The following is a 16929-nucleotide window of genomic DNA, read 5'->3' on the forward strand; positions in this document are numbered from 1 at the left end:
GGTAAATAGCACATATACAGTTATGATTTATTTTATGGAGAGCTGCCTTAAGATTGCCTCCAGAAATTCATTGAAATTTATCATTGGACACCATGTTTATAAATCTTTCTTATTAGATTTAATGATGAGCAGAACAGAGACATGTAGAATATAAAATTAAAAACACTGCCTATATTTATCATTTCTGTTCCATAGTTGTAAATTTAATTTGGTACTTACTTTCAAGTTTATTGAAAATTGCAACTATCCATAACCACTTGCTTGGTGTTTTTTTGCTCACTGATGACTTTGAGAAAAGAATATTAGATGGAAAAATTACATAATCTCTGTGTCTTGTCTTAACCAATGTGGCAACAGTATTTCATTCAGAGGACATTCTCAAAAAGGCAGACTCACTCATATTCAAATGTAAGAGAGAAAATATATTCCAAGCCCAACTACCAACTTCTGTGCATAATTATCATCTCTGTAACCTTCCATTATTTTGAATAGAGTAGTCTCTGTTTTCTACTTTGAAACTAATGTGAACATTTTTTTCAGTTTCCTTATTTATTTTAAGAGAGAGAGCTAGAGCAGGAACATGTGTGCAGATTAAGGGCAGAGAGAAGAGCATTCCAAGTCATTGGAGCTGAAACCAAGAACAAAATGCTTAACCGACTGAGCCACTCAGGAGTTCACTAATGTGAACATTCTTTTTTTTTTTTTTAGTTTTTTTTAACGTTTATTTATTTTATTTTTTTTTAACTTGTTTTATTTTTTATTTTTTTAAATTTACCTCCAAATTAGTTGGCATATAGTGCAACAGTGATGTCAGGAGTAGATTCCTTAGTGCTCCTTACCCATTTAGCCCATCCCCCTCCCACAACCCCTCCCGTAACCCTCAGTTTGTTCTCCATGTTTATGAGTCTCTTCTGTTTTGTCCCCATCCCTGTTTTTATATTATTTTTGTTTCCCTTCCTTATGTTCATCTGTTTTGTCTCTTAAAGTCCTCATATGAGTGAAGTCATATGATTTTTGTCTTTCTCTGACTAAGTTCCCTTAGCATAATACCCTCCAGTTCCATCCATGTAGTTGCAAATGGCAGATTTCATTCTTTTTGATTGCAGAGTAATACTCTATTGTATACTATACACACACACACACACACACACACACACACACACACACCCCACATCTTCTTTATCCATTCATCCATTGAGGGACATTTGGGCTCTTTCCATACTTTGGCTATTGTCGATAGTGCTGCTATAAACTTGGGGGTGCATGTGTCCCTTCGAAACAGCACACCTCTATCCTGTGGATAAATGCCTAGTAGTGCAATTGCTGGGTCATAGGGTAGTTCTATTTTTAGTTTTTTGAAGAACCTCCATACTCTTTTCCAGAGCGGCTGCACCAGCTTGCATTCCCATAACATTTATTTATTTTTGAGGGAGAGAGAGACAGAGCACAAATGAGGAGGTGGCCAGAGAAAGAGGGAGATGTAGAATCCGAAACAGGCCCCATGGTCCAAACTATCAGCACAGAGCCCGACACGGGGCTCGAAATCAAGAACCGGGAGATCATGACCTGAGCCGAAGTCAGATGCTCAACTGACTGAGCCACCCAGGCGCCCCCCTTATGTGAACATTCTTAAGTTAACTAATAGTTCCATAAAATGTTTTGGCCTTTTTTTCCCCCTGTTTAAAATGGGAAAAAAAGTTGTCTTTAGAAGAACTTCTCCCTGTCATTTTTGATAATTCTGTTTCTTCCAGGAATAGTGTCTTCAAAAATCCATGAAATTGTTGGACATCTTTTGTGAATTTTTTTTATATGCCATAAGTTCTTGATTTTCTACCTCAGTCCTTTATGAATTTCACTAGTAAATTGCTATCTAACTAATGTAGAATAGGGAATGCTTAATCACTATTTTCATTTTTGATATTTGTGTTTTTAATCCCAGAGAGTTGAAAGATAACCTTGGCAGTGATGATCCAGAAGGCGACATACCAGTCTTGTTGCAGGCTGTCCTGGCAAGGAGTCCTAATGTTTTCAGGGAGAAAAGTATGCAGAACAGATATGTACAGAGTGGTAAGGTTTTTAATTGAATTTCATATTATATTTTTTTGTGGGTCTTCTATCAGAGATTGTTTCATTTGTAAATTCAAGTGTCTCCTTTAATAAGGTAGCCTATCATCTATGAATGCTATGTTGATACTTTGAATCAAGCCAAGAATAAGAAGGAGACCAAATGAATGTTAATATTCTTGAAGTTTAATATGTAACTAAATTCCTTGGAAATTAGACAAAGTTGAAGTGTATTTTGTTATATATTTCAGAATGCATTCATTTACTCAGAGAGCTTTAAAAGTCTTTTTTTATATCAGAAAATCATGGAATTGATACAAAAGTCTTTTCATTAATCAAATAGTAAAAATACTTGCAGAGCTTTTCAACATGCAGTACTTACATAAATAATTATAACAGTTTTTAGTGTTAGTACTGATGGTGATTATATTCATAGTTCTGTAGCAATTGGTTTCACTCTTTTGCTGCCTTAGCAACAGAAAAGTAGGTTTATAAGTATTATTATTAAGGAAAAATTTATTTATAATAAATATTATAAAAAGCATGAAGATATGATATTTAATATAGATACAATTTTTACGTAATCAAGGTGTACCCAGGAGCATTGTACTGAATCTGGCAAGCCCAAGTATTTATTTGGCTCTCAAGATTAAAATAGTTAGAAAGGAATAGTTTAGACAGCTCAGGAAAGTCCAACTTAATTAACTGATGAATTGTATTCAAGAATATTGGCAGATTTATTGACAGTACCTCCATGAAGCCCTCCATTCCCTTTCCTAGTTTTGTCTTGTTTTATAAGTAGTATTTGTTCATTTTATGTATTTCTGTGTGAATTGTGTTTTTAAGCAATTGCATAGTTACTATCCATTCCCCAAAGTGAGCCCATGGAGATGCCTCTGCCCAAACTCCCCTTAGCAAATTGAAGGCAAGTCTGCAGGGCGACACTGTATCTTCACTAGAACCAAGAAGCTAGATTGCAGTAGGAGGAGACAGATAGGAATGGTGAAAGTAAATCTAGAATTACAAATGCTCTGGAAGAATGTTGCAATGAAAGAAAATATGGAGAGATCATTGATTAGAAGAAAAACTTACAGGAAAGGAGCATTAAGTATAAGATAATGTGAGTGGATATAAAATTGAATAAAGGAAGTCTTCCAAAGCTATTTATACTACATTTTGTAACATATTTTTAAATATTTAATTTGGGTAGTAAATTACTCTAATAAACTTTTTAGAGTATTCACGTTTAAATCACACATTTTGTATTTTATACTACATACACTTATATTTTAGCCCAAAACGTTAATTTCTCCATATCATACTTTGTGAAAACAAACTAGCATTAAAAAGTGAATTGACACGTTGTGTGTTGTGATTTTTTTTTTCTAAGCGTTTCCCTGGTGATATTTGGCTTTATAATTTGAAAAGTGATTCTTGATTGCTAAATGTAAATGTGAGTCACACATATGGAGAAAATTTAATAATATGCAGATCAGTTTATTCATAGTTGTTTGGAGCTTTGATAATCAGGAAGGACTATTAGGAATTTTATTTGCCCCCCCCTCCTTTTTTTTTTTTTTTTTTTTTTTTTTTTAATAAAACCATTGCTTTCAAACTAGTAATCCCAGCTTGTTCCAGCCTGTTAATTCAGGGGAAACATTTTTTAACTATCATCTCATAGAGGATTGCTCTCCCTCTCAAAAAAAAAAAAAAAAAATCATCAACAGTAATTATAGTAATTAAATTATTAAGCTATAGAACATATGACTTACTACTGAATTTGAGTTGGAAGAGAAAGCTCAGAAGTTAAGTTAGACTATATGTAAAAGAAAACACACTATTAGTGGTAGTTTTCCAGGCGATTTTGAGCCCTCATTTTATTCAACTACTGTCCTAGAGCTAGAATCCCTTCTGAAGTATTCCAGGCAAATGAACATGTAGCTTCTGTTTGAATGTTTCTGGTAAAAGGAACTTTTCATATCAATAGCAGGAACTGGAATTTGGGAATATGATATGATGTGTAAAGCTTCCAAAAAGATTGGCTATACATATCATAAGAAAGTTTAGGTGTAATCATAGATTTTTATCTTTGATTTTACAATGTCTAAATAACTGGATTTTTTTGCATCTCCTATGTAAAAAAAATGCCCCTTGTGTAATAATTGAAGGAACAATGTCTAGCTTGAAAAGAAATATGAGAATCTGAAAGTTGTCCTCCTCACATTTTCATTTAATCCTTACTGTGGCAAACATTCATTTAATCCTTACTGTGGCAAAGAATTATCGGAGAAGAAAGAATAGGAGCGTTCTGTTTTGCATCAAAACATTCAGATGGAAATGGCAGCAACTCAAACTTTGGGCCCCTCAATAAAGTAGTACTTTTTAAAACTGAGGTCTGAATCTCAGTGAAACAAATAGAATGAAATGAGGCTCCTGAAGACTGGGGATGTATGTAATAAAGTATGTCCCATATAATGGAAAAACCACCAAAGGACCTATTGTAGAAGTAATTGTGTAGTATTTGGTCAGGGGTTAGAAAAGGTGACTTCTAAAGGTTCTTTCAATTTTAAGGCTAAATGATAGCCTTGACATTAAGTAAGCAAGTAGAATTTAAAAAAAAAATCTCTATCTCTGGTCTTGCATTAGTTATAGGGTAAAAGGATGTTTTAGTAAAATTGATTGTGCTTGAAATTTAGTTTCTGTGTTTTGCTCTTCAAAAAGAACCTGTGAGTCAAAAAAAGGAAAGAACAGAAAGAACTTTTGAATGTTTGTGATAGAGCAATTGCTTTAAATCATTTAAAGATACTTTACCATTAAAAGAAAAAACACATTTTCCATTCTTATGTGTTGTGTAGGAATGATGATGCCTCAGTATAAACTTTCTCAGAATTCCATGCACAGTAGTCCTGCATCTTCCAATTATCAACAAACCACTATCTCACATAGCCCCTCCAGGTAATATATGCATCATTTTATTAAGTACTATTTTCTGTGATGAGCATGCTTGTGAATTTATGCTGTATACATACAGTTAGGTAAAGGTGAATTATATGTAGTTAAAAAGTTGAAATGCTTAGCCTTAAATAGTAACTCACACAAACATTTGTCTTAAAATGTTATATGCAGAAATGCTCTAATATACTAATTGAACTAGCTACCATCTTGGTAATTTAATTTCATACAGACAAAAGATCGTGTTAAAATAATGTGTTTGAGAGGCACCTGGGTGCCTTAGTTAAGCATCTGATCTTGATTTCAGCCCAGGTCATGATCCTCGGGTAGTGGATCTGCATTGGGCTCGGTGCTGAGGGTGGAACCTGCTTAAGATTCTCTCTATCAGTCTGCCCCTCTCCCTTGCTCACGTTCTCGTTCTCTCTCTCTCTCTCTCTCTCTCTCTCTCTCTCTCTCTCTCTCTAATAAGTAAATAAATAAATAAATACATACATACATACAATGTGCTTGAGATAAGAAAATTTGTAGAGTAGAATTTAGGGAGCATGACTTTATCTTAAATAGAGGGATACTTTTATGCAAGTGAAATAAATTAATTACCTGTTTAGTTTAACTGTTAGATTATCAATTGGGGATAATTTTTATATTATCTACTTTTCAAAATTTTCTGTTTGCATAGGTATTGTTTTATACAAATCAGAGTTGTGAGAATTTTATGACCATGAAATTTTAAGGAATAGCATATTTATTTCATTTCCTGATATTGTTTGTTTGGATTTTGGGTTTCAGCCGGTTTGTGCCACCACAGACAAGCTCTGGGAACAGATTTATGCCACAACAAAATAGCCCAGTGCCTAGTCCATATGCCCCACAAAGCCCTGCAGGATACATGCCATATTCCCATCCTTCAAGTTATACAACACATCCACAGATGCAGCAAGGTAAGAAAGTTGGTTATTTATCTACAGGGAATGCCTGTAATTCAAGCAAATTAATTTTTTTTTTTTTATAGTTTTTGAAATACAAACTAAAACAGGACCCTGAAATTCATCATTTGGAAGATAAAAGGATCCCTGTCACATGACTCTTTGGATTAGATTATTATACAACTGAGTGTATCTAGTTATGAAATTAGGAATATTTTTTTTTTAATTGGGCCGTGTTCTTACATAGCACTAAGCCAAAGAGAATTTTGTTTTAATTGGTGAAGTATGTATAGTGTGAAAATTTTACTATAAAGTAAATACAGTGCTGGTAGAGAAAGTTCTGGGATTATGTTACTAGTTCTCAGTTGAAATTAGCTGATAATGTCTTTGTAAGGTTATATTGCCTTGGGATGTATGTCCTGGCTTCTAAATAATTTTTTATTAATAGTATAAATTTATACTTTTTTTGAGAAATTATAAAAAGTGTAAAAGAGACTGTTAACAAATATCTGGTTTTGTCCCCTATAAATAATAGCAAATTTTTAACATTTGCAGTCAATTATTAGTTCCTGTGTGTATTCTTCTTTTCTATTATACATGGAATCAAATGTCTTTTATAAACTTTTCAACTTACAAACTTTTAATTTAGTCATCAGTCAAAACCACCAACTTCTGATTTCTCAAAGCTAGATAATGAAATACTAGGTTGAGATTATTTCATACACTAATTCAAGGGAAAACCAGGAGGTGGATCACACATTTGGAATAGACAACTCCAAAATTACAGACTTTAGTGTGAGTGCTGAATATAAGTATGTATGTATTATATAGGTTCTTGATAATTGTAAAATATTAGTATACTCTGGCACACAAAGATATGAAGAACATTTTAACTGTAATGAAAGGGAACTGTTAAAAGGATGCATTGGTTTCTTATGGAAATATCCATATACACATTTGTATGTGTAGGAAAGAACGTAAATTTTTACTCTGTTTACTGTTGTTTTTTAAACAAGATAAATCCAGCTTTTTCAGAAGAAAAGTTGAAATCACAAAATCAAAAGAGAAATATGATTTGGGCATCTTCCTATTCGGTAATGAGTCATCTTCCTATTCGGTAATGAGTCATTTCTTGGAAATTCTCAGATATTTGAGCAACTAGAAATGTTACTCCAGGATTAGCCCCACCTAGATATTAAGGTTAATTAGAACATGTAGAGTGGTAAGAAACAAACGGATAGGTAGATGGGACAACACAGAATCCAGAAATTAGGCAAATATATATGGGAATTTAGAATATGTGGAAGATAACATTTAAAACATTTTTTTTCAACCTTATGTTATAAAAATTTTAGCCATACAGAGAAGCTGAAGGATGAGCACAATGAACCCCTTCATCAACAGGAATAATTCTTTGCCATTAAATATAGTTGCTAGGAAAGATATTTATATAAACACCAAATATAATTATTCACTTCTAAAAAAATTAAGGACAGTGAATTAGTAATTCACTTCTTAAAAAATTAAGGACAGAAATGAAGAAACAGATTAATATAATTTTTTGTATAGTATATATTTTGTATTATAATTTTAATATAAATATTTGAATATAAGGACAAGTAAATATGGGGAAATTATATTTTCAAAATTTATTACGAACACAAAGTATTAAGTTTTAATATACCAAGATTTTATACAGATTGATACGAAGAAGACAAAAATAGAATTAAGAAACAGACATACTGAAAAAGAAAACAAATTGGACACCAGAAAGATTTAATGCCTATATTAAAATATGGTCAACCTGGCTGACATTAAAGAGATATGAATCAAAATTACGATGAAATATATTAACCAGATTAGTAAACATTTTTTAGTTATACCTAGTATCAACAAATGTGCCAGGAAATTTGAACTTCCTACATTCTTCATTGGGATATAAATTGGTACAATCTTTTTAGAGAACATTTTGACAATATCTATCATAATTTTAAATGCACATACATCCTTTAGTAGTTCAAATTCTCTCTCCCTTAAGAGGAGCAGAGGGGATAAAACATAATCAGACAGTTTTATCCACAAGTTCTACCAAGCATTCAAAGGAGGTATTCTAATCTTCAAACATTGCAGACAAAAGAAAAATGTCAACACTCTCCTACTTCATTCTATAGAGTTAGATAATAATCTGGATACCAGAATCAGGTGTAGTGAAGAAACTGTGAAAAAGGAAAATTATAGACCAATTATCACCTAAAATTTCTAAATAAATATTACCAAACCAGATAAGCAGTGTTGGTAGCCTGTATGATAAAATTGGATATATTATCGGGAATACATGGATAATTATTAGACAGTTAACACAAATTTAAGAGGTTGGGGATGCTGTGTGCCTCATAATAGGTACCTAAAGAACATTAAAAATTTTTAGCTTTTGTTCATGATTTAAAAGCTTTTCACTGAATAGGAATAGACTGGTACAACCTTATCCTGATCTTTCCATCTAGGGGTGAAAAATGAGAAACATTCTCCTTGAAGTCAGGAATAGGACATGAGTGCCTATAATCATCCCTTTTACTTAGTGTGGTAGTGGGTGTTTTAATACAGGAAGATAAGGGAATATATGCATGCATATATATATACATATATATATATATATACATATATATATATGTATATATGTATATATATTTTATATGTATAGTTATATGTCTAATTATTGGTAAGGAAGAAATGAAAGTGTTAGTTTTCAAGTGATTGTCTTCATGGAAAATCTAAGAGAAGCTGCAGATAAGATAATAGAACTTAAAAAATATTCCACAGTTACTAGATACAAGATCATTATAATAAAATTTAATTGCATTTTTATATACCTAAAATAAGCAATTATAAGTATAATCTTTTTTTTAATATTATCAACAACTTAAAGGAAAAAGCATAAGATATCTAAGAATGAATTTAACAATGTATAAGACCTTTGTGAAGAAAATTATAAAACTTTTGAAAGAGCTAAAAGAAAACCTAAGAATATGAAGTTATGCCATGTTCATGGATGGAAAGACTCAGTAGGGTAAAGATTGAAATTTTCCCAAATCTGTAAACTCAACACAATACCAGTAAAAATCTAAGGCAGGATTTTGTGCAATTTAAACTTCTTCTAAAAGTTCATATGGAAGAATAAAAGTCCAAGAATAGCAACATAATTTGAAATGGAATGAGATGTAGAAGCTCAATCTGGCAGTTACCAAGATTTATTGTAATATTATTGGTCCGTGGAGGAGTAGAACATGGGGAAATGGAATTTGATAAAGAGCCTAGGAACATACCCAGGAACAAATGAAAACTTGATACATATGGTATTATATCTTAATTGGGAAACACTGGTTTCTTTAATAAATTGTGTTGAGACAATTAGTCATCCATGTGGATAAAGGTAAAATTGGATTCCTGTCTCAACTACACGTAAAGATGCATTAAAGACCTAAGCGTGAAAAAACAAAACTGTGGAATTTTAAAACAAAATGCAGAAGACTGTTCATGATTTTGTGTTAAGGAGGGAATCCGAATGGCTAGTACACATAAAAAGATACTTGGTTTCACTATTAATAAAGAAAATACAAATATTAAATTGACAAAGAGCTTCCCATCTCAGGCTGACAAAAATTGTTGACAAGAATATAGATTGGTAGTAGCAACTCTCATACACTACCAGTGGAGTACAAATGGACATAAGTAATCTGGAAAACTATTTGTTAATATTCAGTAAGGTTTAAAAAGTGGACATATCCAGAAATTTCACTTCTAGACACATTTGTAAAAAGTCAAGAATATACATTATATACAAATATATGTATATGTACATGTATACATGTACAAGAATATGCATTGTTTATGACAGCAAAAATACTGAAGCCATCTAAACATTTGGACTTAAGAATGGAAAGCTGTATACATTATGCAGCAGAATATATTTATTTAAAATAAGTGAATTTAATACTACATGTATAAAAATGGATACATTTCAACATAACATTGAAATAGAAAGCAAGGTATAGAAGGATATATACATATAGTATACCATTTTATATAAAGTTATATGTGAAACAATGCTATGTATTATTTAGGACTATATTCATTTATAGGAAAGGTATAAAATATTCATAGGTAGAGCAAAGTTTGAATTCAGTGTGGTGGTTACTTTTATAGAGTAAGGGGGAGGGAACAGAGGAGAGGAATATGCAGATACATGGAGAGTTTCAGCTTTATCTAATGGTTTATTTCTTTTCAAAAATAGATCTGAATGATATGTGACACAGTGCTAAGATTTGATCAAGCTCTGATAGTACACAAGTGCTTATTCTATTTTCTATAATTTCTGTGTGTTTAAAATATTTTGTGAACAATTGTTATTTTTCTCTAAGAATTTTATTTTTATAAAGCTTTTTGTTTTTATTCTTGTTAATTTCAGCATCAGTATCAAGTCCCATTGTTGCAGGTGGTTTGAGAAACATACATGATAATAAAGTTTCTGGTCCGTTGTCTGGCAATTCAGCTAATCATCATGCTGATAATCCTAGACATGGCTCAAGTGACGACTACCTACACATGGTGCACAGGCTAAGTAGTGACGTATGTTATATATTAGTTATCGTTAAGGTAATAATATAGTTCTAATACTTGTTTCGTAACCTAGTATTTTGATTCCACAGTTTAATTGATATCTACTGTGTATCAAAGGTTTTACTAGGTCTGAGAATCTTGCTATAAACAATGTGATTCCTATACCTACAGAGCTTGGTCTAGAGCAAGGTTGATAAACTGGCCATTAGTTTGACCTACAAACTAAGAATGGCTTTTACATTTTTAAAAAACCAACAACAACAAAGCATGTGACAGAAACTATATGTGGCCCACAACCCTAAAATATTTATCTGTCCCTTTACAAGAAAAGTTTGCCAACCCTTGGCCTAAAAGTTTTGGCTCTTAATGAAATCTAGTTTCATTTTTAGATACTTGTTCACACAAAAATGTTTTTAAAATAATGAACCTTTATTTATTAGTATCAAGCTCTTTTTCCCTGTAAGACTTGTACAAATCTTTATTCCCTGAAATTTAGCATTGCTTTGATGTTTTAAAATATTCCACATACTGGAACTGGTTTTGTGGTATTATCAGATAAGTTATATGTTAATTGGTTTGGCAATGAGTTACGTGTATATAAGGATAACAGAGATGACTGTGAACTCTGCCCTCAAGACGTTTATAGCCTCGTATGGCCTTCATAGCTCCTCTTGTAGAAAATAGTAAACAAAAATGGAGCCTAGTAGTAATACCAGTTTTCTTATTCATTGCCATGCATAGGCTGTTGATTCTTTTGGATACAGTTTCAATTCTTCTAAGATTTACCATGAACAGAACAGGAACATACAGAAGAATTATGCTTTTGAATACCAACACTTTACCTGTCAGTAGTTTCTATCTTTTATTGATCTGTTTAAGATTTCTCTAAAGCCTCTCCAATCATTTAAGATAGACATTTTATATTCTTTTCAGGATGGAGATTCTTCAACACTGAGGAATGCTGCTGCCTCTTTTCCCTTGAGGTCTCCACAGCCAGTATGCTCCCCTGCTGGAAGTGATGGGACTCCTAAAGGTATTGTTGTAACTAAAATTTCCTTCAGCAGTTGAGTGAAGAGCTCAAACTTGTTAGTGCAGATACCAAAAGCTACACTTTATTGTTTTTCACTTATTGTAGGAAAGAAACAAACCTGTACTCATCCCTGTAAACTATTGATAATGTTTTCAAATATATACAGTATTGTTCTCACTGATAAATCCAATGATCTTTTCAGACCACAGCATTTATCAGCTTTCCCTCATCTCCACCTCCCCCAAAAAACTTACTTCATATCAAGTCCACCTGTTTTCTTCATGTTTCTTTCATTGATTTTTTTTTTTCTTCATTAGTTCTTCTGTCTGCTCTCTTACTCCTCAAGATTTCTATCATTAGACTTTTTAATCTCCCATTGTACTTTTTCCCTTGGTTATTTCATTCAGTTTTGGTAACAGCATTAATTACTTTTGTGAATAGGATTGCCAAGTCAATGTCTTTGGCTCCAGACCTGTGTTCTAAGTTGTAATCTTTTGTTTCCAGACAAAATTTCCTCATTTCTAGCTGGTATTTCAAATTCATTTTCAAAGTTATTTTTACTGTTTTCTGCCATTTTATTTCCTTTAATGCCATCCTAGTCCTGAATCATCATAAAGTTGTCTCTTACCTCTCATGTAGTCACTTATCAAAATCTGGCCTATTGTATATTCTCTCTCTAAATCTCTTACACATACTTTCATTTCTGCTTACTAAAATCCTGTCTATTTAAGTTCTAAGTTAAATGGGTCACCTTACGTGGACTCTTTTCTTTAACCATCTCAAGCCATTCATTAGTTTATATTTTTTCTAATAACTTATCTTTATTTTCTCTTCAAATTCCCAAAGAACCTTGTGTGGACTTTTGCATACACTAGAGTCATAAAATTGTGAATTTAAGTCCCAAGTTCAGGCCTTTTGAAAGTACTTAAAATTAAAGTGTGGTCATTTGAATTACCAAAGTTATTGGAAGAGAATATTATATTCCATATTAAAGAATTAACTTGTTATTAATTACAATATAGGTGATTATTAATAATGTTTCTCTATCCATGAGAATTTCTGACAACAGCCATCTAAATCATGGACTGGTGTGCCTCTTATTATAAAGACAATTTTTTCACAGGTTGTGTTCCAACTCTTTGATCAGAGACATTCTTCCCAAGGTGAAAGTTGAACTTTTATGAGCCATTCTTATTCTTTAATTCTGTGAATTTTCAGGGATAAAAATAACTCAGCTTTTGAAAGAGCAGCTTCCAGAATAACTCTATTTGTAGGTTAGGCATCAAAGTTAGGTACATATCTCACAAGTATTGTCAAAGTGAGAAATTATTCAGACTGCCAGGGAGGAGATACAGTGAGATAGCTAGTTGATCTAGATAATCAGCCCATTTTTCCTCAAACTCTTAAGGATAGATAGATAAATAACTTTAGATAGAAAGAAAGAACTTTAGAACACCCTTACAAACACATTATTCATCAAAAACCACTACTTCTGTTCATGAAGTTGTTTTCCACCTAGTTTGGAAGGTTGAATGCATCATCAGTCTAATTTGATTTTAGGTGAATTGTTGGAATTTTAAGTTCTAAAATATATACAATTTGGGAGCGCCTGGGTGGCTCCATGGGTTAAGCGTCCGACTCTTGATTTCTGCTTTTAGGACATGATCTCATGGTTCGTGAGATCAAGCCCCATGTCAGCTCTGCACTGACAACATGGAGCCTGCTTGGTATTCTCTGTCCCCCTCTCTGCCTTCTCCTGCTTGTGCGCACACTTTCTCTCTCTCAAAATAAATAAAAATAAAATTAAAAAAATAAAATACACATAATGTGACACAAATTTTAAATACAAAGGCAATATGGTATGTTATAATTCAAATGTTAGAAAAATCTGGATTTAAATGTTTCAGGTTTGCTAGCTATGTAATCTTGGGTGAATTTCTTAATCACTATAAGCTTCATGTTCCTTTCTGCAAAATAGTGATAATGCAAATCAAGGTTGTTGTAAATTATTTAAATGAACTGATGTGCAGAGCACCTTGCACAAGCTCTGACACAAAATAAATGGTCCAAAAATATTAGTTTCTTTTCTTTTTAATGTCCCCATAAGCTGTTTAAAAACACTATCTGTTGGTGTAACCTCAAACTAACATTTCTAGTAAATTGCTTCAGTTGGATCTTTATCACATTTTAGATATGTTCTCTAAAAAGTTATATTTTTATTTATCACACTTTAAGGTTTTTTTTAATTAATTTTTTTTGAGAGAGAGAGAGCGACAGAGCGAACGCACAAGTTGGGGAGGGGCAGAAGAAGGGGGGGGGAGAGAATCCCAGGCAGGCTCCACACTCAGCATGGAGCCAAATGCCGGGCTCCATCTCACATTCGTGAGATCATGGCCTGAGCCAAAATCAAGAGTTGCGCGCTTAACCCATGGAGCCAGAGCCACCCAGGCGCCCCTTTGTATATCATACTTTAAATATTAACATTGCTAATTGAAAGGACAGGTTTATGTATCATGGAAAAATAATACATATGTTTAAACACTGAAACCTTAACTTAAGACAAGTCTAGGTTTAGGTTCTTTCTTTAAAGCACTTTTACCCCCTGACTGATTTTTATAGTTTCCTACGGGTTTTTAAATTTTTTATAGTCCAATGATAAGCAGTGTAACAATCATACTTTTATTTTGAAGCATATCAATGCATTTTTCCTCATTTAACAGTTTGTTAACAAAGAATTTTTCCATTTGGTTAGCTTATTTTTACCACTTATTTGTATCATATAACATTTGTTAAATTAATGGGATCTGGGCCAAAGATATTTTATTGAGCCTTGAAATTTGCTGGACTTGCATTTTTTCTAATAGAAGGAGGATTAGCAAGCTGAAGAGAATGTGTGAATGCTATTTAAGTGGAGGGAGAAAGAGAACATCACATAAAGGTATAAATCAGTAATTTACCATCAGTTTGTAAAGGAAGTAAGGATTCTAAAAATTTTCATTTTTCCCACTTTCTTTTTCTTACACCAGTAAGTATTCATGTGAGTGTAGTTTCTAGGATTAATTTGTTATTTTGTAATTTAACAGATTTATTCTTACTTTAGATTTGTTAGTTTTCCTAAATATTAAGTGAAAGAATAGGAAATATTTGCCCAAAATATTTGTGTTGTATCATCTTTAGAAACAATGAACTCCTTTGCTATTTTCAAACAAAGTATATTTTATAAGAACAAAAATAGAAATAACATAATACTGGTCTGGCAGATGGAATACTCATACTTCAGTTAAACCTGGATCATCTACCAGCAAGCTCAAAGATTATGGGACAAGTCTTTAGGCTTTCTTTTCATATTTTGTAAATAAGTTGCTGAGATTAGATAATTCCTTAATATTTTTTCTAGCATTACTATATTGTCACATATTTAGTATTTCTATCAGTGTACGAAAACATAAAACTAGCACAATTGTTCATTCCTGTTGAATTGCTTTTCTAGGATCAAGACCACCTTTAATCCTTCAGTCTCAGCCTCTACCTTGTTCATCACCTCGAGATGTTCCACCAGACATCTTGCTAGATTCTCCAGAAAGAAAGCAAAAGAAGCAAAAGAAAATGAAATTAGGCAAGGACGAAAAAGACCAGAGTGAGAAAGCTGCAATGTATGATATCATTAGTTCTCCATCCAAGGACTCTACTAAACTTACATTAAGACTTTCTCGTGTAAGGTCTTCAGACATGGACCAGCAAGAGGATATGCTTTCTGGTATGGAAAATAGCAATGTTTCAGAAAATGATATTCCTTTTAATGTGCAGTACCCAGGACAGACTTCAAAAACACCCATTACTCCACAGGATGTAAACCGCCCACTAAATGCTGCTCAGTGTTTGTCGCAGCAAGAACAAACAGCATTCCTTCCAGCAAATCAAGTGCCTGTTTTACAACAGAACACTTCAGTTGCTACAAAACAGCCCCAGACTTCTGTGGTACAGAATCAGCAGCAGGTATCACAACAGGGACCTATATATGACGAAGTGGAATTGGATGCGTTGGCTGAAATTGAACGAATAGAGAGAGAATCAGCTATTGAAAGGGAGCGCTTTTCAAAAGAAGTTCAAGACAAAGGTAAAATAATCTCATTACTCCCACATCATACTCTGGGCAAATATGTAATTATAATGTAAAAAAGGGTTTTTTTAGTTACTCTTTTTTTTTTTCATTATATTTTATGATTCTTTATGTCTCTCAATCATGTTTTTATTACTAATGCTCACACCTCAGAAGTTAAATTCGTAATTTCATTTTTTATCTGGAACAACTGTCTGAGATCTGGTAATTCTGTAGCACAGGTCTATCACCTATTATGTACCAAGTGATATTATCTGTGATTGTCTACTAAATTGCACATTAGTGTTTCTATCATCTGTATTTTCCATAAGTTATGTTAGTTTTGCATCTTCACCTTTTTTTCTGTCAAAACGAGGGTAACTGCTATAAAACTATTTTGAATCAGTACATTTAAGAAAAGTTTGTGTGTATGTTTGTTCAGTTAATAATCCTGTTTCAAATTAGTTAATTCAGTCAATAATCAGTTTCAAATCCTACTGTCTTTTAATATAGTTTGGGGGATTTTTGTTGTTGTAAAAAATTATGGGAAAGAATTTTAAATTTATATTAAGTAGCAAATCTTAAGGATCAAGGATCTTTTCTTGGTGATTAGAGTTAAGTGTTCCCTTTTGTCTGAGTAGTATATTAGGCTGGAGTTTTAAGACACCTATTCATTGAATTTATGGACTTTTTTTGTGCTTATAAAAATTATAATTAAATAAAAGAAAGTCCCTATTAAATTATTGATTGGTGAACTCTATGTATAAAACTCTTAAAATTTTTGAGAGACTGATGAATCATTAATTGAAATTAGTAATGTAATTTATGGATTTGATGTTATTTACAAATTCATATACATGTTTGACTACCCAAACCAAAGCATACTATATGATTCAATTTTCTAGTTAAATATTCTAGATTGACATATAGTTCTCATATTTTCTTTTTGATAATTATAAAACAAAACTTCTTCGTGTTGGTTAGAACTCTTTTTTATATATGATCTTGTTCATTATATGACAGCATCATTTCTAGATAATTATGTTTCTACGCTAAGAAACATGCTGAAGATTTTTATTGTATTTCCTGTCTCTCATGATGGCTCTTTTTAACATTATTGAAAAAATAGACCTTATTTAGTAATTGTTGTTCTGTGATGCTTTCTAAGTGCCTGAATCACAGATTGGTGCAAGTAAAGAGATTGGTGGAAGTCTTTATTTTTTTGGCTAGGGCACTGGAAT

The 16929-nt window shown here is 32.4% G+C and overlaps 1 protein-coding gene across 3 annotated transcripts in view; it reads left to right on the forward strand.

Annotated features, from left to right (window-relative positions):
- NIPBL (NIPBL cohesin loading factor) overlaps window positions 1-16929 on the forward strand; it is a 195665-nt gene that overhangs the window by 87014 nt on the left and 91722 nt on the right. For all 3 annotated transcript variants that reach the window (XM_019438076.2, XM_053906931.1, XM_019438075.2), the window contains 6 exons: window positions 1940-2067; window positions 4920-5019; window positions 5806-5957; window positions 10408-10568; window positions 11493-11592; window positions 15080-15706. In XM_019438076.2, coding sequence (XP_019293621.1) covers window positions 1940-2067; window positions 4920-5019; window positions 5806-5957; window positions 10408-10568; window positions 11493-11592; window positions 15080-15706 — 1268 coding nt within the window. The remainder of the gene's footprint in view (window positions 1-1939; window positions 2068-4919; window positions 5020-5805; window positions 5958-10407; window positions 10569-11492; window positions 11593-15079; window positions 15707-16929) is intronic.

The sequence above is a fragment of the Panthera pardus genome, unplaced genomic scaffold, assembly GCF_024362965.1.
Source record: "Panthera pardus isolate Hobbes unplaced genomic scaffold, ASM2436296v1 HiC_scaffold_2, whole genome shotgun sequence".
Lineage (NCBI taxonomy): Eukaryota > Metazoa > Chordata > Mammalia > Carnivora > Felidae > Panthera > Panthera pardus.